Source organism: Trichechus manatus, unplaced genomic scaffold, assembly GCF_000243295.1.
Source record: "Trichechus manatus latirostris isolate Lorelei unplaced genomic scaffold, TriManLat1.0 scaffold00050, whole genome shotgun sequence".
Classification (NCBI taxonomy): Eukaryota; Metazoa; Chordata; class Mammalia; order Sirenia; family Trichechidae; genus Trichechus; species Trichechus manatus.
In genome coordinates this window covers 1,945,274-1,966,797 of record NW_004443986.1, presented here as the reverse complement: position 1 = coordinate 1,966,797, position 21,524 = coordinate 1,945,274, and the positions used below count along the sequence as shown (strand labels likewise).

The window sequence follows — 21,524 nt, the reverse complement described above, 5'->3', positions numbered from 1 at the left end:
TCAGTTAGGAGTTGTAATCTTTGCTTATGTAAGTAGCTGTTGTTAAATACTTACATGGTCATGTATATTTAAGTTTTTATTAATCTTACTTTAAGATTTAGTTGAATAAAAGCAAGTCTAAACATATTGGAAAAACCATCAGATCTGTGAACTAAAATTGAAGGACTATTACATAAAATTCTTAGCTACACAGTTAATCTTTGAATATAGCCCACCAAGTGAGAACCAAATTCCTTTAAGAAAAAATGTATAGGATATACTCTGTAAGTTATTTATTTGAGGCATATAATTCCCTGTACAAATGTAGTAAAAAGTAATCTATCGGTATTTTGCTAAATCGGGGTTTATCTGACTTAATTCATCCCTGAGAAGATATTAGACTATCCCATGAATAATGAAGGAGGTGATAGTAGAGCAGGAGGCCACACGGTGAAAAACTGAGAATATTCACCAATTGACAATCATTAGTTCAGCAAGTAAGATAATTTTTGCATGTTGAAGACATTTATTATCATGAGCATTTAATATGAATCTATAGAATTTTTTTTCTGTGAAATGTGGGTTTGTGTTGTAAGAGAAACTATAAAACTAGCTATACTTTTTTTTTCAGATTGAAGGTAGAAGATATAATGGATGTTTTCAGTTGAATTTCTGTTCTAGATCTAGTATAGTGGTTTTCAATCCTATTTTTACCACTTCAAACAACTCACCTGTAATAGTAGCTCACTATGGCTACGGTTCTCAAATCTTGAGAGAGTATTGGCAAGAGAATTTAGAATCCCAGAGGAGGGCTGTCTACTTCGGAAAAAACAAACCAAACCAAAACCAACTAACAAAAAACAACTCTGGAGAGGCTGAAATGTCCACCGAAAAAGCTGGACTAACCAATTGGATAAATTCCTCATAAGGAATTTAAATGTGAAATTTACCAGTATCAAATGGATTATTGTATGAATGTTTCTTATTCCACCCATGCCTATATAAAGATGGTTATTGGCTAATTTCCTATGCTTACTACTTGTTCAGCTTTGCTAATAAAATAACAGAATATGTATCATTTTGAATAGCTTATAAAACATTGATACAAAAAGTTAGGAAGGACTAAAATATGTTGAGGTTTAGCACTCATTCTTTCTTCAGAATATGAAACAAGAATTCATTTAAATTCAAGCTGTATATATGTTCCTTTACATTTTGATATTGTACAGACATAGGTAAATTATGTTGTTCATTTAAACAAGTTAATAAGTTTACTCAGGGTAGCCCAAAATACATTGAGTCATACTTTAGTATTTCTCTTTTGCTAAAAAGCATGCTGTGCCACTAGTGAACAGACCAAGCCCTCATATTACTTGTCTTCAATAAAACATTATTATCTTTTGGCATCCTCTTGCACTAGGGGAAATAAAAAGTCACATGTGGAGAAGTTCTAAATGCTAGACAGAAATGATCCTTGGAGGGCAATTTTTATCCTCCGCGGAAGTATTGCAGACTTCTTCCATTAGTGTAGTCCCAGGGAGCAAAAGGTTAGGGAACTGGGGCTGCCAGCTATACCTGAACAAATAAGTCAATATTTCCTCAAAGGGGTGAGGGAGCATGAGGGTGCGCTCACATGTGCATTAAAGTATCTGAGACGAAAAACAACAATTGTAATATTTTACGTTGAAATATACTGTACAGATGGTGACGTTTTGTTTGTGGTTGTAAGGAAGAAAGGACGGCAGTTTCCAGGTTCCCCCTTAACACCTACCATTTGGCATAGGCTATGGGAGGTTGAAGAAAGCGGAGGGAGTTTTGCCTCAGTTGAAACAGCTGGGAAACAGATGGAAGCTAATGTGAAATTGGCCAAAAGCCTCATCCAAGCCTCCCACCCGTTTTCCACCTAAGAAAAGCTAGTCAGGTGATAGTAGCAGAGGCTTCAGGGTCAGAAAATGATAGGCTTTGGCAATGGTAAAAAAAAAAAAAAAAGATCTAAACACCCAAATTTATAGGAATTACAAGTTCAGAAATTAATTCCCAGGAGCATGGTTTTAATAGGAGTGAAAAAGTGGGAGCATTGTGGTGAAACCCACAATAGAATCACAGATACAAGGATAAAAGTGTGCACAGTATTCATTGGCACTGCTGCTGCCTCAGCTACATGGACATTCTCTCTCTTAGGTGATCATGTGAAGAGCCACACCAACTCTTCATCATATTAATTACAATTTAATTATTCCATCTGTGATTATTATAAATGTAAGTATGCATAGTTCCATTTTAGTCACTGGATTGTACTTGGTGAGCAATTGTGGTTTAGAATTCAGACATTCAGTAGGTTGCCTTTGGACTTAAATGTTGAATGGTAGCCAGACTTTTGTTTAAATCCAGTCACTGGATGTATAATCCTCCTGTTACATATTCCTAGTTACAGTGGGAGTATATATAGGCTCATTACATGCAACTGTTTGTCCTTCTGAGCATTGGCTCACATTCTGTCTGTTTGTGTCTGCGTTTGTGTGTGGGGGAGTGGTATCTGTGAAGTACTTTGGAAGACTGCAAAAGGAGATAGGTTTCAAAGAAACAAAAATAAATACAAGTTAATAACTTTCCTCAATATGAATTTGTTCATTCATGCTTACATAAGGGAATGTGCTAACCATGAATCATTCAGATTGAATTGCTCATGAGAAAAAATGCTCTGGTTTTGCTGTCTGTTTCCAGCATTGCTTTCCTGAAGGAAAAGAGTATTGTCCCCACATAAAGAATAATCAGCCACAGATTTCAGACTGAGTGCGTCTCCAATTGGCAAAAATTCTTGTGATTCACGTGAGAACGTGGATCCTTGTGAGAGGGACTTATTATCTGAATATTCTGTGCTGTGACTGAATTTGCGGTCTGCCAGAACAGCCAATGGAAAAGTAAAAAAAAAAAAAAATTTAGTCAACTGGAAGTTTTGCTCACACAATGCCAGAATAGCTAAGTGCTTCCAACGACAATGGATCTTGGTAAATCCGTAGCTTAAAAAAAAAGAGAGAGAATGATGGACTGCAGTTTCCACTTAGAGCCAGGTAAGTTGGCGTCGTATAAATATGGTCTACCTGAGAGTTCACACATCATCCATTACATAACTCAGCTGATCCCAATGACTTCTTGTAAAATGCAGTCAGCCTGTGTGTGACATATCACAAACCACTTTTTGTGCTGAATAAAGCCCCATATGTCCTGCCAAGGTACGGAGCCAGTCAACAAGGGGATAAGTGACAAGACCAGAAATGTGGTGAGAGAGTTATGAAGAATTTCAGACGTTGCTAGAGCACCAGTCAGTGAGACATACTCTGTGATCCATCAGAGGACAAGTTAACGGCCAGTGTGCCAAAATCTTGATGCAAACCTATTGCTGCTGCTGCTACTAGACCTAGAAAACTTCACATCTGGCCAGCTTAGATTCTGGTGAGAATCAAAGAAAATCGTTTACATTAGTCTGCCTTGTTTAGTGGATTTCCATTTATACAAAGCCCTCCTTACTTCACGTAGGCTTCCCCCTGACAGACATAAAGAATAAAGAAACCCGAAAAAAAAAATCTGTTTTTTTTATCTTGGCATACTTAAGCATCACTGGATTAAAAAAAAAAAATGATGTATCTAAAAAGATTCTTTACAAGCCATACCATATTATGTTTGTCAATATAAAAAACAATTAAAGTATTTGCCTTTGTAACTATTGGTTAAGCATCATGCTTTCTACATCATTTCTCTTGTTCGTGCTCATAGAAGACTTATTTGTACTCCCATTGGATGGAGACATCACTAGTTGTGTGCACATGCTCAAAAATAATTTAAAAAAACTGAAGTACTTTTCAAGAGGGCATAAACATTCTACTTTATCTGATTATGTTATTTTACCAAGGATAAATTTGACATGAATTACTAGAACTGGGTATGATTGCCTTTGATTCGTGTACGTGAAATATTTTTTCATTATAGAAACATACTCTGTTCTTTGGTATAGTTATGACTTCTAACCTACATGGGAGAGATAGTATGAAGGTATAAGAAATATTCCTGTTAATTATCTCTTGAACCCTCAAGAAAAAAAAATGGAATGATATGCTCTAAATTATTGTTATTTCTACATGGCCTTATAAGACTTGGTGTTGTGGGCAGCTGATGTTACTTATTGTGCATCTTATATTTATCTCATATATAATAAAAAGAAAACATTTTAAAACTCTTCATTTATTAAGTTGTATGAACATAATTTTATTTATAAAGATTCCATGTTATTTTAAGTATTATACAAAATAAAAGAGCATTGTTATTACCTTCAAGGGAGATTTTACCTAAATAAGAATAAAAATATCACTAAGTGCACACATATATTTATGTATGCTTAATCTGAACTTCAACAGGCTTTTATGGTCCTATTGCATTCAACTGGCCCTAAACATTTGGATTGCTCAAATAGTTATATGTTGAATTGCCACTATTTTTTAGGTTTATTCCTTTCAATCCTACTTAAAGCTTAAGTATGTGAGCTAAGCCACTTATTAGAAAAAAATCATATCTAAGATTGTTTCCTAGAGAGGACTTAGTTTGTAATTATTATACTAGCATATAATTTTTACTCATTTTTTGTAAGAAGAAAATTAGACAATTCTCTAATTAGGCTGTGAGTTAGATGAGGGCAGATAAAAAATAAATAAGAAATAGACCTCACCCTGTTGAGGTGAGACAGATCTTACCGTCTTTGATCTCTATGTCTCCTGGAGCACAATACCTGGGAAAGTAGTTACTTAATAAACATTTCTGGTAAGACAGATTGAGTGTATTAGAATGAATGAATGAAGTCTAATCTTCTCTTTCTTTTTTTCAGACTCCCAGGAAGGAAATTATAAGTCAGAAGTCAACAGCAAACCCAGGAAGGAAAGGACAGCCTTTACTAAAGAACAAATCAGAGAACTTGAAGCTGAATTTGCCCATCATAATTACCTGACCAGACTGAGACGATATGAGATAGCAGTGAACCTGGATCTCACTGAAAGACAGGTAAAGCTAGAAGTTGCCAATAGATGACCTTTTTTTGATTGCTTTGGGTCAACAATTTTCTTTTGCCATTTTTGAAATATCTAGATCTACGGTTCCCAAAAACCAGTTGGAAGATAGGTGCACTATTCCATAATACAGTTTTGACCCAGCAAAGTGACAAAAATAAGAATAATACAGTGATGTTTAAAACAAAGCTATATTTATCGCAGTTAAGGAACTATCCTTTATTCTGAGATTATGCCCTTTCTATATTTTTTGGTTTTAAAATATTATCTCTTTTTTTATAATGATGATACATGGTGGGAACTTTTCTTCGCTTATATTTTAAAATCTCCTTACTTGGCACAATAAAAAGTTGGCAACCTCATGTTCATTTCCTGTATTTCTCAGGATAGGATATGGTATGTTGCAGTGGCAAATTAACCCCAAATCAACAATAGCATAACATAAAAGAAAAAGTGTATTATTTACTCACTTTACATACTAACTCTACAAGTTCAGCACTCCAAATAATCACTCACAGACACTTTCAGACTCTCTGGAATCTCTACATGTAATCTGGATGGTAACTACAGGAGGTAAGAAGGAGTTGGAGGCTCATGCACTGACCTTTAAATGTTTTCACCTGGAAATGACCCACGTCATATTTACGCTCTAATGTAAAAAAAATGGTCAAATGGTCTAGCTTAGGCTCAAGGAGGTGGAAAATAATGGGGTAAGGGGCAAATAGATCATTGGTAAGTATTTCTGCCCCATTAACCAAAATATTTTTGAAACTGTATTGGTCTTAGAAATTCAAAATTCCAGTACCCACTCATTTAGAGAACACTTTGAAATTATTAATGATCTATGGACCTCAGTTAATAAGAGATAAATAATATAGGTCACTTTCTTGGATTTCATTTGAATGCCCAATGATTTGCTCCAATACTGGACAACTTGCTTTTTGCATAGATTCTGATTTGCTCTAGGAAAATCTAACCTACTGATAGTTAACAGTTGCTAATCTTTAGAAAAACATGCTTGAAGGAGAAATGCAAACATTTTTATGGACAGTGCAGTGATGATTGGCACTGATAGGGCTAGAGTCTTATTTCTTCTCTCACTGTATGTACTTCCACAGGGATCCCATTGAAACCAAAGAAACAACAGGGTGTGGACAAATAAATACATATTTTAGAAGAGCAAGTTATTCTATCCAATTTCTTAAATCATCTGCTTTCCTTCTGTTGATTTCTGTATTTCAGCTTTTGGTAGGATGTTTCTGGGTAGTGGAAATATACAGAAGAACACTTTTAAGTGGTTTTATTCATTGGCAGTTTATATACTGTTCAATATCATGACTAATACCTAAGTTATTGCGCACAACATTTTCCTTCCCTTGAAGTTTACATACAAAGTTTCCTCCAGAAGTGTACAGCACTTGTATGCTCAAAAGCAGGATCCAAAATCTACATCATCATACATCTGCTGTATTTTTTTTTAACTGGGATGAAGAAAAAATAGAAGGGTATTACACACTGATGGTTTGCTATAAGGACAGTGAGCTCCAGGAAATGTGACCATGTTTTGTATAATACATTAAGTAAATTGCAAACTAGGGTTTGTTTCTAATCTGTAGAAATGGTGGAAGACCAATACTCTACTCTCAACCAAGAGAAAAGTCAAGACTATGCTGCTTATCTGGGATGGTCTATAGTTATCTATCATTATCTGGTTATAGGGCAGAGGTTTCACTTTTATGTCTAAGAATATCTTCTTTTTACAAGCAGTTCTGTAAATCTGGTTCAGGGACTATGAAGGCATTTTGGGTATTTTCTCTTTCTTCCTAACTGGTTCACCATGCTTAGAAACAAATTGCGTGCAATTATATACAAAAACTACATGCACATATATTATGGATTGAATTGTGTCCCCCAAAAATCTATGTTGTAAAAACTATTATAAGTTTGGTTAGTATCCTATTTGAATGAGTTGTCTTTGTTACGTTTATGAGGCAGGATTAGTGTAGGGTGTGTCCTGAGTCTATCTTTTTTAAGATAGAAAAGCGATAAAGAAGCAATCAGAGCAGAGATGGGGAAGACTGATGCCAAGCCACATGGAAATCTTGAAGGAACCAGGAAGAGACACGGACCTTTCCCCAGAGCCAACAGAGGGAGAAAGGCTTCCGCTAGACCTGGCGCTCTGAATTCGGATTTTAAGCGTCCTAAACTGTGAGAAAATAAATCTCTGTTTGTTAAAGCCATCCACTTGTGGTATTTCTGTTACAGCAGCACTGGATAACTAAGACAACATATATACATACAAACATACACAGACACACAATTTTAATCTTTGTTTTTTAAAAAAGTCCCTTTTTAATTTTGTATCAGTTAGCCTTTGCTGTATAACAAACCACCCAACAACCTCCAATTTCTTTGCTCACAATTTTGTGAGTCAGGGATTGGGATTGGCTCAGTTAGAGTTCTTCTGCTGGTTTGACCTAGATCATTCATGCAGCTGCAGTCAGCTGGTGGGTTAATGAAGAGTTTATTGGCTCCAGGCAGCCTCATTTGGGAAGCTTGTCTCTGTTTCATGCGGTTTCATCTACTAGTAAGCTAGCCTGGGCTTTCTCATAGGACAGTAGAAACATTTCCAACAGCCATGAGAGGAAGAACAAGCTCTACTGTGCAAGGGCTTTTCAAGCTTCTGCTTACATCATACTTACTAACATCCCACTGGCCAAAGCAAGATTTGTGACCAAGCTCAATGTCAGTCTAGGAGGGAACCACTTAAAGGACTGGATACAGGGAGCCTAGATTCATTGGAGGCCATTACTGAAAAAAATCTAACCACAGCTTCATAGGACAAAATAAAGCCAAAAACTTGAGAGATAATTAGGTTTTCAAAGAATTGATACTGTGCAAGAAAAAAAAAAAATCATATATTTCTATTTGCAGTTTTCAATTTAGTATGAAAAGGATACGTATACATGTAAAATCTAAATTCAAAATCAAAACTAAGTCTTTAGAGGGCCACTGTGGTTAGTCTACAAGATTTGAATTTTTATAAGAAAAATCTGAGTAGAAATCCTAGATTTGACGCTTGGAATTGTGTATTCTTAGGTAAGTAACCATCTCCCCAAGGTACATAATTCCCATTAAAACTTTCTGTTCTTTTTCTAATTAGGTTTATAAGTCATAATAGATATGAAAGATTTTTTTAATATAAGCTATAAAACACAGCTATCACCCATGGGGGGAATCTTGCTATGTATGTTGCATTAATTCTTTTGTAACCCAAATATTTGTTGAGTTAGGTGCTGAACATGCAATCTTGTTAAACACAAGCTAGACAAGTCTGTGCTAGAATTCATAGAAGAATCAAATATTGAACAAATATCAACAATTGTGATGAGTGTTCTGTGTCACAAGAGAAGAATGACAGGATTATATGGGAGAATGTTTCTGGTTATGCCAATATTCATTAAATGCCTACACTTCCGTGCACATGCATTATCTTAAAATAAGATTCTGGAAGCTTTACTTATATTTTCTGAACTGAGTTTATCAGGAAAAAAAATTATTCTGTTCTGCCAATCATCAATTTTGCTATTCTTAAAGGTAGGAGGACATATTCCTCCAAGATGCCAGGGCTCTAGTCCCAGTGAAATATTTTCAGTTTATTTTCTGAAGGTTGGGCTCTTAGAGACATGTAGTTAAAAACAAACCATTTTTATTCATCTTCTTTAAATTTGGATACAGCTATTCCATTACTTAGATTTTGCATTAATGTCATACATGCTTTATCTATGTAATCCATATCTTGACCATATATTTCCCTAAATAATACATGTTGTAGGATTTCCACATGTAAAATATTCTGATTAAAGATATACACTTTTAAAATTTCCATTCTTAATTTTCCCAGACTTTAAAATAGCATGAGATTTAGTAAAGTAACTTAAATGAACACACCAAAGAATATAATATAGAACTCTACATCGTTTAATGTTTTCCTTAGCTTTAGTAGAATTCTCTAAATCTCCTAAAATATTCTTGACTTTGTAAAAGTCTTTCAAAATATTCAAATGCAGAGGTAAAATTAATAAGTTATAATGTAAAGGGGAAAGGGACCAATATTAAAACATTTTGATTTATAGCAGAATTGTTTTACAGAAATAATTTTCTCCTTAATAAAAACTTATTTTATAATCATTAGTAGTTTTTACAAATACTTTCATCTAGAAATTTTATGTGGTTGCCTATAAAATATGTATATGTATAACAGATATGTTATATGTAGACACTTTGGTTATATCACCAATCAGAATTCCTGTCTCACGTTTTATGATGGACCGCATATTTGTCATGAGAAAGATTTGCAATAATAATGACTATATCCCCTCTTGTGAAAAAAAAATAGATATGTAAAACCCTTAAGTATCACTCAGACTTCAAATATTCCAACTTCCTTCATGAAGAATCATCATAAAATGTCACAATGATGCCAGACTCTTGTATTTGTGTCTTCCATAATGCAAAATCTTTACATATCAAGGAAGTCTATAATTCCCTTGAACTCCATCTGCATAAGAAAAAGAAGAAGATAATGAAGAGGTTGAGCCTTCAAAGTAATTCCATGTTAGCATATAGGTATTACAGAAAATTGTTTTATGTTAAATAAACATGGAGACCCTAGAACAAAATTGAGTTTCAAATATTATTAAATATATAATGTTGTTTTGTGGAATTGTTACCACTCTAGTAATATTCCAGCATCTGTGTCCCTTACAACACATTGCATATATTCATCTCAATCACAGCTAATAATCCTCAATTGGTGGGGCCATTTAGAATATTTTGAAGAATGAGTCAGTCTAAAGTCTAAAAATAAGGCTCCAGGAATTGATGGAATATCAATTGAGATGTTTCAACAAATGGATGAAGCTCTGGAAGTGCTCACTTGTCTATACCAAGAAATTTGGAAGAGAGCTACCTGGCCAACCCACTGGAAGAGATCCATATTTATGCCTATTCCCCAAAAAGGTGATTCAACTAAATGTGGAAATTATTGAACAATGTCATTAATATCATACGCAAGTAAAATTCTGCTGAAGATCATTCAAAAGCAGCTGCAGCAGTATATTGACAGGGAACTGCCAGAAATTCAGGCCTGATTCAGAAGAGGACATGGAAACAGGGATATCATTGCTGATGTTAGACGGATCCTGGCTGAAAGCAAAGAATACCAGAAGGATGTTTACCTGTATTTTATCAACTATGCAAAGGCATTCTACTGTGTGGATAATAGCAAATTATGGATAACAATGTGAAGAATGGGAATCCCAGAACACTTAATTGTGCTCATGAGGAATCTGTACATAGATCAAGAGACAGTTGTTCGGACAGAACAAGAGGATACTGCATAGTTTAAAATCAGGAAAGGTGTGCATCTGGTTTGAATCCTTTACAATCTGTATGCTGAGCAAATAATCTGAGAAGCTGGACTATATGAAGAAGAACGGGGCATCAAGATTGGAGGAAGACTCATTAACAACGTGCGTTATGCAGATGACACAACCTTGCTTGCTGAAAGTGAAGAGGACTTGAAGCACTTACTGATGAAGGTCAAAGACCACAGCCTTCAGTATAGATTAATAAAGAAAACAAAAATCCTCACAACTGGACCCATAAGCAACATCATGATAAATGGAGAAAAGATTGAAGTTGTCAAAGATTTCATTTTACTTGGATCCACAATCAACACCCATGGAAGCAGCAGTCAAGAAATCAAAAGATGCATTGCATTTGGCAAATCTGTTGCAAAAGACCCCTTTAAAGTATTGAAAAGCAAAGATGTCACCTTGAATACTCAGGTGCGCCTGACCCAAGCCAGGGTATTTTCAGTTGCATCAGATGCACGCAAAAGCTGGACGATGAATAAGGAAGACCAAAGAATGATGCCTTTGAATTGTAGTGTTCGCGAAGAATATTGACTATACCGTGTACTGCCAAAAGAATGAACAAATCTGTCTCGGAAGAAGTGCAACCAGAATGCTCCTTAGAAGCAAGGATGGTGAGACCACATCTTACATACTTTGGACATGTTGTCAGGAGGGATCAGTCCCTGGAGAAGGACATCATGCTTGGTGAAAAGAGGGACAGCAAAAAAGAGGTAGACCCTCAACGAGATGGACTGACACAGTGGCTGCGACAGAGGGCTCAAGCATAACAACGATTGCGGGCATGGTGCAGGACCGGGCAGTGTTTCGTTCTGTTGTACATAGGTTCGCTATGAGACAGAACGAACTCGACCGCAGCTAACAACAACAGTAACAAAGACCCTCCTGTTCCAAGGCATTTATGAGTTTGACAAGCTATTCTGGTATTTTGTCCCTCCAGATAAACTTGGAGAATGCTCCTGCCAAATGTTTGATATCTCACAGTGGGAAGAAGAGAAAAAACAGCTGCATTATAGTATAAAAGTAGTGGCAGAATGGACATTTTAATGGAGTTAGGGTTGCCAAATATAGGAAAAGTAGTAGATCCTTACACTTCACAAAATCTTTTTCATAGATCTAATCAAAGGTACAATGTCGCAGTTTTGTAAACTAGCTAAGATTACTGGGATAAACAGACTGAATTCATGATACCACTGCCAAGATAAACGGAAAATCCCACTGAGTCAGATTATATTCTTTTAGTGGAAATAAAAGGGATTGTATTTTTGTTTTTTACTCATAAATCATTAAATGGCCCAATGCCAAGTATTTTCAAAACAGCCATCCATTTTTTGCATGACTATAAAGGAGAATTTTTTTGTGTGCCAAATAAACAGAGGTTTTTGTCTTTTGCCCAGGTTTTTTAAATTTTTTCCACACAATCCTTCTTTGCAGGTCTATTTCTGTAAATTTATATGAATACTTTTTAGCCAATAGATTATGTCTCCATGTTGTCCAGACACACTGACCAGTTGTGTCTTTTCAAGCTAATCCAAGGTCACCTGTGTGGCCAGTGATTTTAGAATATTTCTTCATTTCTTCAGAGTAGTATTCAACCGTCACCTAGTGTAACAGTAAAACGTTCCCTTTGCTTAATTCATAGAGTGCCTGCTATTTGGGAAGATTAAACATGACTTTGCTCCAAACTGGAATAATGGGACAGTGATGTCACTATGGTTGGTGTCACCTAGTGTGGTAACTTATGGTGTCACCCCTCCCCATGCTAATTACCACAATATTATAGCTAAAACACTAGAAAATTTGACAAAATCAGCGACTATAAAAACACCAGCAGCAACAAAAACAACAGCATTAGAAGGTTCAAAAAGTAAATTAGCATAGAGTTTTAACCTTATAGGTATACTGATTCATGTAAGCTAGGCTTATGAAAAATTTTTTGTTATAATTAACTATGGGGTTATTTTTATAAAAAATAATAAATTTCTGCTGAAACACTGCACAAAAATTTTATAGACAGTGATTTTGGTGTCATCTCTTCTGACAGTGTACCAGTGTGGTCCACACCCCCTGTACCCCTCTAGTGATGTGAAAAAAAACCAACAAAAAACTAAATCCATTGCTGTCAAGTTGATTTTGACTCATAGCAGCCCTGTAGGACAGAGTAGAACTGCCTCGTAGGGTTTCCAAGGCTGTAAATCTTTACAGAAGCAGACTGTCACATCTTTCTCCGGCAGAGAGGATGGTGGGTTCAAACTGCCGACCTTTTGGTTAGCAGCTGACTTCTTAACCACAGCACCACCAGGGCTCCACTGGTGATGCTGCTAGAGTCTAACTCTTGAGTTTAACTACTGACTTTGCCCCTGAATTGCTTGAGTAAGTCTTTCTAGGACCTATTTATACTGGGTTTACTAGATTAACTGCCATGACCAAATATAATCACTGGGATGTGATTAAACCTGTAAATTGTATTTATGTAATTATTCTTTGCATGTTTTGTGAACAAGTATTTGTTAGACACTGTCTGCAGTATTTCAAGTGCCCAGATAAAAATGGAAAGAGTTGAGGTATTAAATCTACAAATTCCAGATACTTTGAGACCTCTTGATAGATCACTGAAATTTTCAGTTTTCATTTACATGCTTGGTTTTATGGATGTTTGTTTCTTGAAAAGACAGATATTCTCATGGTATTATAGAAAGATGGATCATGGAATTATGTAGATTCATCTTTCTATCAACACATTTACCTCTTTGGCCATCTTAGGAAATTGTGTGACAATACAGATACATATTTTCTTTGTTTTCTCCTCTGATTTATTGTGAATCCTAAGAGGACAGGTATCTTTTGGACTTATACATAGAAGGTTATAATTTGAATAACTAAATAAGGTAAATAAAGATATAAAATGAATATTTAGTAAATGGCAATAATAATTCTCATTTACAATATTTTTATTAAAGACAAATATAATTTGATTCTAAACTACATAATTCAGACAAATTAATCACAACAAAATTCTCTTGGCAGCTTTCTTCAGTAAAAAGAGTCAGATGGGAATAAATGTTCATTTTCTTTAAAGAGTAGTTTGATCATCTAGGCAATATAAATACTACATAATTTAACCGAGGGAGAAAGATGTATACTTCTTCATAAGAAAATGTTGTGAAAAGTGAAATCTATGACTGAGCACTTTAAGTATTCACTATTAGTACAGTGGACCATTATAAACTTTTGTTCTTTTTTCTAATTATGAAGATTTTGTTTAAAAATTTTTTCTTCATGCAGAGATAATTAAGAACATATAAAGCTTGGTTCATATTGCTTTGATTTTATGAATAATAGTGTTTTGACATTACTCAGACTCTTGGAATATAGATTTTTTAAAAATCTGACCTGTTAATTGTACTGTATAACAAAACACTCTTTATATGAACTCTTACTTTAGATCCAACCTTGGGGAAAAAAAAAATCTCACTTATCCACCACGTTCCATCACTGTTGCAAAGCAGAAGATGAAACTGACTTTAAGCCCAAATAAAATAAGAAAAGGTGACACAATTTATATATCATGCTCAAAGGTAGAGATACTTGTTTTAATGGTATGTAAAATACTTGGTGAGCCAATTTCTACCCTAGATGACCAGGATAACAGATTCAGAAGGCAAACAGAATGCCAACAACAGTAACAGCATGAGATTAGTAGAGGAAATAAGCCATTAACTGTAATAATTGTGTGGCAGCATAGCAATGTGGGACAGTGAGAGTAGGGTACAAAGTTCTATGCCACCTCATGGATGTTTGGTGGAATCTCTTAATAAATGAATACAAATGACCCCAACTAGAACAGCAAACAGTTTAAGGATATTCTATTAAATATGAAGTTAAATCTTACACGTCTCAGTATATGCCAAAGGCTTCATATGAAGCCAGTAAAATCTCTGTTAGTTACGTGTCTCCCTTTTCTTAATTGTGACTAACTTAATGGTGGGGCCTATGTCTTATTTATTTGTGTATTCCTCACTCCAACCCTCCCATCTTTGATCTGACACAGTACCTGTCACTAGACATTCAGTAATATTTTTTAATGTATGAATGAATGAAGAAAAGGTCATGTCAAGTCACCAAAGAAATGTGAGACTATTTACACACTATTTAGTTTACAAATGCTGATTATTATATGAAACATAGTTGTACATTTTGGTCAAAATAATGAGAATAATTGTTTTTAAAATAAAATGTCAGGCATTTGAATGATTATGCTCTGCTATCTTAAGAACAGAAGCCCTGGTGGTGGTACAATGTCTTAAAAACAATAACAAAAAATGAAGCGGGATTGATGAAGTGATGCTAAATTAATATAAAGTTTTATTTATAATTCTGCTGTGATATTATTATTCTAATGGCAATATTAGTTTATAATCTGCAATTATTCTTGTAGATTTTTTTGCTAACACGGTAGTGCTGATAGAAATATGTGTGCTTTTCCCAACAATCTTATTATCTTTATTTTTAACACACATCAATATTTTATAGCATATTTGAAAACAAACCTATAAACACTGATTTTTGCAGTTTTGCACTCTTCCTTTCCATTTTTAAAAGATGTACTCATCACGTGTCTGTTACTGTTTTCATTCCATTACCAATTTCTTGGAGTTCAGTTCTCAAATCATAATCTAATGCCTGAAGAAAATAGTATATGAAGATACTAGAATTACTATATAATTATTAAGTGCTATGGAAGTATTTTATAATAATTTTAAGTGCTGTGAAGTATTTTATAAGTCTGTTTAAAAAGTTAAAAATGGTGAAATTTCACATGGTAAATGTAAGAAATATTGCAAAATGGCCTATAGTATCTCCAAGTCCTATACCATATTCTCACATTTTTCTCATTTAGAATTGCACATGACAGGTTTTATACTATTATAGATTTACCGTCCCCTTCCTCCCAGAAAAGCAAATAAGTATAGATTATAAGAAATCTCTTCCTTCCATTTTTCTGCCAAGATTATTTTGACTGGATGTTTCAGCTCTTGGTGACAATGATGATGATGATGACAACGTATGTGCTTGTTCCATCTGGGATTGTGTATGGAGAAAATGTCCCTATGGAGAATTTTTAAAGGCTCATTATTCCAATAATACAAATATAAAAATTGAGGCAGAAAGAAGTATAATTTTCCCAAATACACACAAAAACTTAGAAGTGAAGCCAAGAGTAGAACCCAACTCATGTGGAAAAGATCTAAGGCAACATCCAATGTCAAGCTTGCAAAGGTAATTAAATTGAGTAGTGTAATTGCCTAAATTATAGTACAGGAAAATCATGTCATATTTGCAAACCTTATTTTATTGAGTAGGAGAATTACCTGAATGATAGTAATCATGTGGATGGAACGCACATACTTTATATGCTTTACTTTTTTATCCTGAATGCTTAAAAAATAAAAGTTTAAAGTATAATAGAATAAAAAGCAGCATCTGGAGCCAACAAGCCCATGTTTAAATCTTAGCACCACATTTTCCCATCTGTGTAATGTGAGGCAAGTCACTTAACCTTTGAGTCTCAACTTCCTCATCCATAAAATAAGAATAATGTTTACAGTATCTGGAAAAAGTTGTATTAGAATTAATGCATACATAACACCTAGTATAGTTGCCTAGCCCTTAGTAGTATGCAATAAAAGGCAAGTAATCATTATTTTTGTTATTAAGTAATAATACCATACGAACACATATCAGTTAGTTCCTTCTGAGTTTTGAATCTATCTTTTTTACTGTATCTTTTTATTGTCATATGTATGTGCAATGTATGATTCAAGATTTCAATTATGGCCTGATAGTCATTGTTGCTGGGTGGCATCTAGTCGATTTCAACTCATAGCTACCCATGTTATGGAGTAGAAGTGCCGCATAGGGTTTTCTTGGCTGTAATCTTTATGGAAGCAGTTCACCAGGTCTTTCCCCACAGAGCCACTGGGTGGATTCGAACCACTGACCTTTTGGTTAGCAGCCAAGTGCTCCATAGTTGAGAAGGGTCTCAGTTTAAATGTTATATGGTGCAAGCATCTGATGACACTATACTAATTTTGTTGGACTATTGATTCAAAGACCACTGAAATATATAAACCTTTGCATATTTAATACGTTTCTCTTCACTTTGTTTTTAGCACTGTATATTTGCAGAAATTGCTATTGTTTCTAAAATGTAAATGGAAACCATTCATGATATTCCTGAAGAAAAAGAATAAAACAGGACAACTACTCCTACCAAACAGAAAAGCATATTATAAATTTATAATGCTTAAGACAGTATGGTTTTTTCACAGGGATAGAAAAATTGATCAAAGGAGTAAAACACAGAGCACATGTATGCAGGGAAACTTGATTTATGACTAAAGTGATATAGTGATCACTGGGTGAAGGGTAGACTATTTAATAAATGGTCTTGAGATAACTAGTTGCCCATATGGAGAAAAGTCAATTTAGATCTTTTGTTTACACTATACAATATAATAAAATCAATACTTCATGGATTAAGCACTTCAATTTGAAAGCAAGCCTTTGAAACTCTTAGAAGAAGCTATAGAAAAGTATCTTTGTATCTTCAGCAAGAAACTAATTTTTTAAAGAAGATATAAAAGTGCTAGCCATGAAAGAAACAATTGATAAATTTGAATACATTAATATTAAGAGCATCTGATCATCAAAAGATACTCTAAGGAAAGTAAAAAGACAGAGAGAAGATAGTAGCAGACATATAACCACAAAAAATTAAATAAGCATCCAGAACATACTTCATAAAGTCTATAAAGAATAGGAGCCCTGGTGGCACAGTGGCTAAGTGTTCAGCTGCTAACCAAAAGGGCAACAGTTCAAATCCACTAGTTGCTCCTTGGAAACTCTATGGGGCAGTTCTCTGTCTTATAGGGTTGCTATGAGTTGGAATTGACTCAATGGAAATAGATTTGTTTGTTTTTTAATAAAGAATAAGTGTAAATTAAAAAAATTCAATACAAGCAAGGCATGCAGAGGCATTCACAAAAGAAGAAACCCAAATGATCCATAAAAATTTGAAATGATGTTTTATTTCATTAACCAGGAAATGCAAGATAAGAACACAATGTGATAACAGTCAGTGTACTGTATTTTTATGCAAATAACACGTGCCTTCCACGTTTGTTTGCCAGTAGATCCCTCCCCCTGCAAAGTATTTTTGTAAGCTCTGCTGTTCCAATTTTTTTTTAGCCTGTTGCTGTAAAAAAAAAAAAATAGCTATCATAGAGTGCTTACAAAAATACCTCGTAGGGAAGGGGAGAGCATTTGGCAAACAAATGTGGAAGGCACCTATTATTTGTGTAAAAGTACAGTATTGGCAAAAAATTAAGACTGATAACCTCAAATGTTGGCAAAGATGTGAATCAACAGGAACTCTTACACATTGGAGTGTGCGTGAAGGAGTTAAATCAGCACAACCTTGGAGAACATTTTTTCTGTATTGTCTTCAAGTGAACATTGTCTTAAAGTGAACATTCATATACCCTAAGATCCATCAATGTAACTTTTGGGTAGAACACTCTGAGAAGTTCTATCACATGTTCATCAAAACACAAATGCATTTGAAAAATGCATTAAAAAAAAAAAGTAATGCAAGTGTTCATGGACAGGAGAATGGATAAATTGTGGTATATTCACACAGTGAAGTAGTATGCAGCAACAAAAATGAACATAGGCCCTTTTTCAGCATGGATAGGGCAAAGAGTCTATAGTCAAAAAATTCCAATTTGATAACCCTGAGAAACAAGCAAAAATAATGTATTCTTTAGTGCCACATGTTCTGATAAAAGCTGTTTCTTTTTTCGTTTGTTTTAAAGAAAGGCATGGGGACGTCAAACAGAAAATTAATGCTTGTGATAACGTCGGGTGGAGTAGATAAATAAAATATAAAAGGAAAATTTAGCTTAAGAAAAATATACAATGAAAGAAATACAATGTGAAAGCAATACTTAGCAAGAAGATGCAATGATGTCTATATTATTCTGGTTCTGATCATGGATGGTCATTTAGTGCATACTTTATTTTTTGCTTTAAAATTTATATAAACATTAAGTGTATTAGGCAATTTCAGTTCATCTTTTGAAAGGGAATCTTATCTCTATAAAGTTGATGTCAATTATATAATATATAATTTCAGTTTTAGAGTTTAGCAGAGTTGAGAAATTTTATGTTTGACCATACCATTAGAAAATGATTAGAATTACCTGTTTTTGAAGAAAAATTAAAGTATTAAAGGCAAAAAAAATAAGTAAAAAAGAATAGCTCAGAAGAAGAAGGGCTCACTGTGGGAAGGAATGGTCAAATAAAGATTTGTGAACGAAGCTGCGGGCTATAATGGTACAGAATGACCTTTCAAATACACCTTTATCAGTATCTTCTTGGGCATGCTTTAAATTAGCTCATGAACTGACAGAATTTTTCCCCTGCAAAATTCTTTTTTGACCAGGTATGTAGTTAAACATCTGGTCAAAGAAGAATTTAAAGGGAAAAAAAGTTTGAACAATACATATATTACAATGTTAGCTATAATTTATGATTAACTCTTTATAAAGCCAAATACCTTTGAGGAACTTTAAAAGGTAGAGTTCTTTCCCATCTATTCCTGGTTTTTTGTTTGTTTATTTTTTTATTGGATGTCACGGCGTATATAAAATGTGTCGCAATTGCAGTGGCCTTCAGCATGTTTAAAAATTATTTAGAAAATCATTAGCAGGATTATGAAACCTGCTTAAATTCAATTTTAATCTATTTTTATATTTACTCTTTCATAGTATCCTGGTGTCACTTGAGGAATTATTTTTAACTGATGACAATAAAGAGGAAAATATGTCTATTTAATTTCTTTATCTGTTCTCTTTCTTTGTAAAAGGTGAAGGTCTGGTTCCAGAACAGGCGAATGAAGTGGAAGAGGGTAAAAGGAGGGCAGCAAGGAGCAGCAGCTCGAGAAAAGGAACTGGTGAATGTGAAAAAAGGAACACTTCTCCCTTCAGAGCTATCGGGAATTGGAGCAGCCACCCTCCAGCACACAGGGGACTCTTTAGCAAATGAAGATAGTCACGACAGTGACCACAGCTCAGAGCACGTACATTTATGATGCATGCCGAGAAGACCAGTTCCATTCTCAGGAAAGCAATGTTGTGATGGCAAGCCTTACCCTAACATCGTTTACACAGAAAGATGACTATGACAGTGATTTTTATTATTATTAAATTCAGGCATCTCAAGTCTGGTTTTCGTGATTTATAGAGGGTTTACACTAAGTGCCACTTATTAAAGATGCCTCCACAGTGAAGATGGAGAAGCTAAACTTGCTTTGAATATTCCAGATGTGTTTTGGTCATGTGTATGACAGTGAGCAGATGTGTTTGCCTTTGCTTGCACTGAAAATTAAATCGCTATCAAGAGCAAACCATGAGACGTTTTTATTCAAGATGCCTCCAAAGTGAAGATGCAGAAGATGAACTTACTTTGAACATTCCGGATGTTTGCAGTCATGTGTATGACAGTGGACAGGTATTTGCTTTTGCTTGCACTGAAAATTAAATTGCTACCAAGAATAAACCATGAAACATTTTATCCTGAACAGCCACCGTGCCTGAAATCACTCTTAAGTGGATATAAAATGTATTTTAACTCTGTATATATTATACTTAACTCATTTTTCTGTCCTCACTAATTTTAGCAATACATTCATATAAGCTGATGAAAACAGGCACTCACAATGAAAACCAGCTTCTTGTCTTTTTATACCTTTTTGTCATCCCAAAGACAATCAGTACATGCTTCCTGTGTTCAAGTAGAGAAACATACAGTAGAGTCTGATAGGACATATTCTTGTACCACAGACAAAACAAATCTTATGTTGCATTTACTATCAGCTGCTGCTAATACATATTTTAAAACTTACCTAGCTCCTCAACTCTTCTTATCTTATAGCTTAAAAAAATTTTTAGGATCATAGGCAAGTCAGTTACCTTGCAGAAAGAGCTTTGTATGACAGACACTGTCTGATTGTATTTCTATAAAATGTTAGCTATTATAAATATGATTTAATTAACAAGAAAAGGGATTTCTGCCCAGTTGGTAATAGTATTAGACAAGTTGCAAAGCAAAGTTGATTCCTCATGTTGATAGACAACAAAATTCTGAATGTCTTGAAATAAAGACACATTATTTTTTCATATGTGATGTATTCATACAGAACAACAATCTTTGTATTTTGTAAAAAAAAAATAAATAAAAAGTGTTTAATAAATGATCCTTTGTAAATAATTTTGGTCTTCCTACTGTGATTTCCTGAATGTTTTATAGGTTTTAATATAAATACTTAAATTCCCAGATAAGTTTGCTGTTATGTAAATCCAGATTATCATAATTAACAAATCCTCTACATCTTATCTTTTTTTATTTCTATTTTTTTAAACCTTGGCAGACAAAAGGAATCCTCGGGCAATCAAGGGGCTCCAAGAATAGGTATATATTAAGCCATTTCCTGACTTGAAGAATATGCTAAGTGGATTTCTCAGTGTGCTTTATGATATTAAAGTTAAAAGTAAGAAGAAAAGTAATATTATTCACCACAATGAGATAAATAAAATCATCAAACATTTTAAAAGTTATATACAGTGTAAATGAATTCATCAATAGTGTTTTTTTTTTTTTTTTTGAGTTAAAATATCCAAAGTCATTGATGTGGAAAATAAGCGAATTAGAATCTGCAGCCTAATGGACATTACAAATATAAGGTTCTAGAAGTCAGGATTATAGTAACTTTATTTTGTGTCAGGCATGATTGCACATGCATTGGATGCCTAAGTGCTACTTACTATAATAATTTTGTAATATTATTTTTCACTTGTTCAATATTTTAACCAGAAATACTTGGAAAGATTGGCAGTCTCCCCCTTCATTAATTAGAAATAGACAAGCAGTAAAAGTTTCCAAAACCCCATTATTTAATTAATTTCATTTTCTTTAGAATGATGAGAATGAC

At 34.2% G+C, this 21,524-nt stretch overlaps 1 protein-coding gene across 1 annotated transcript in view; it reads left to right on the top strand.

The window, feature by feature from the left end:
- The window catches only part of MEOX2 (mesenchyme homeobox 2), a 78,191-nt gene extending 57,388 nt beyond the window's left edge, over positions 1-20,803 (top strand). The window contains exons 2-3 of the mRNA XM_004377416.1: positions 4,856-5,028; positions 19,401-20,803. Coding sequence (XP_004377473.1) covers positions 4,856-5,028; positions 19,401-19,625 — 398 coding nt within the window. The 3' untranslated portion in view covers positions 19,626-20,803. The remainder of the gene's footprint in view (positions 1-4,855; positions 5,029-19,400) is intronic.
- The last annotated feature ends 721 nt before the right edge of the window (positions 20,804-21,524 follow it).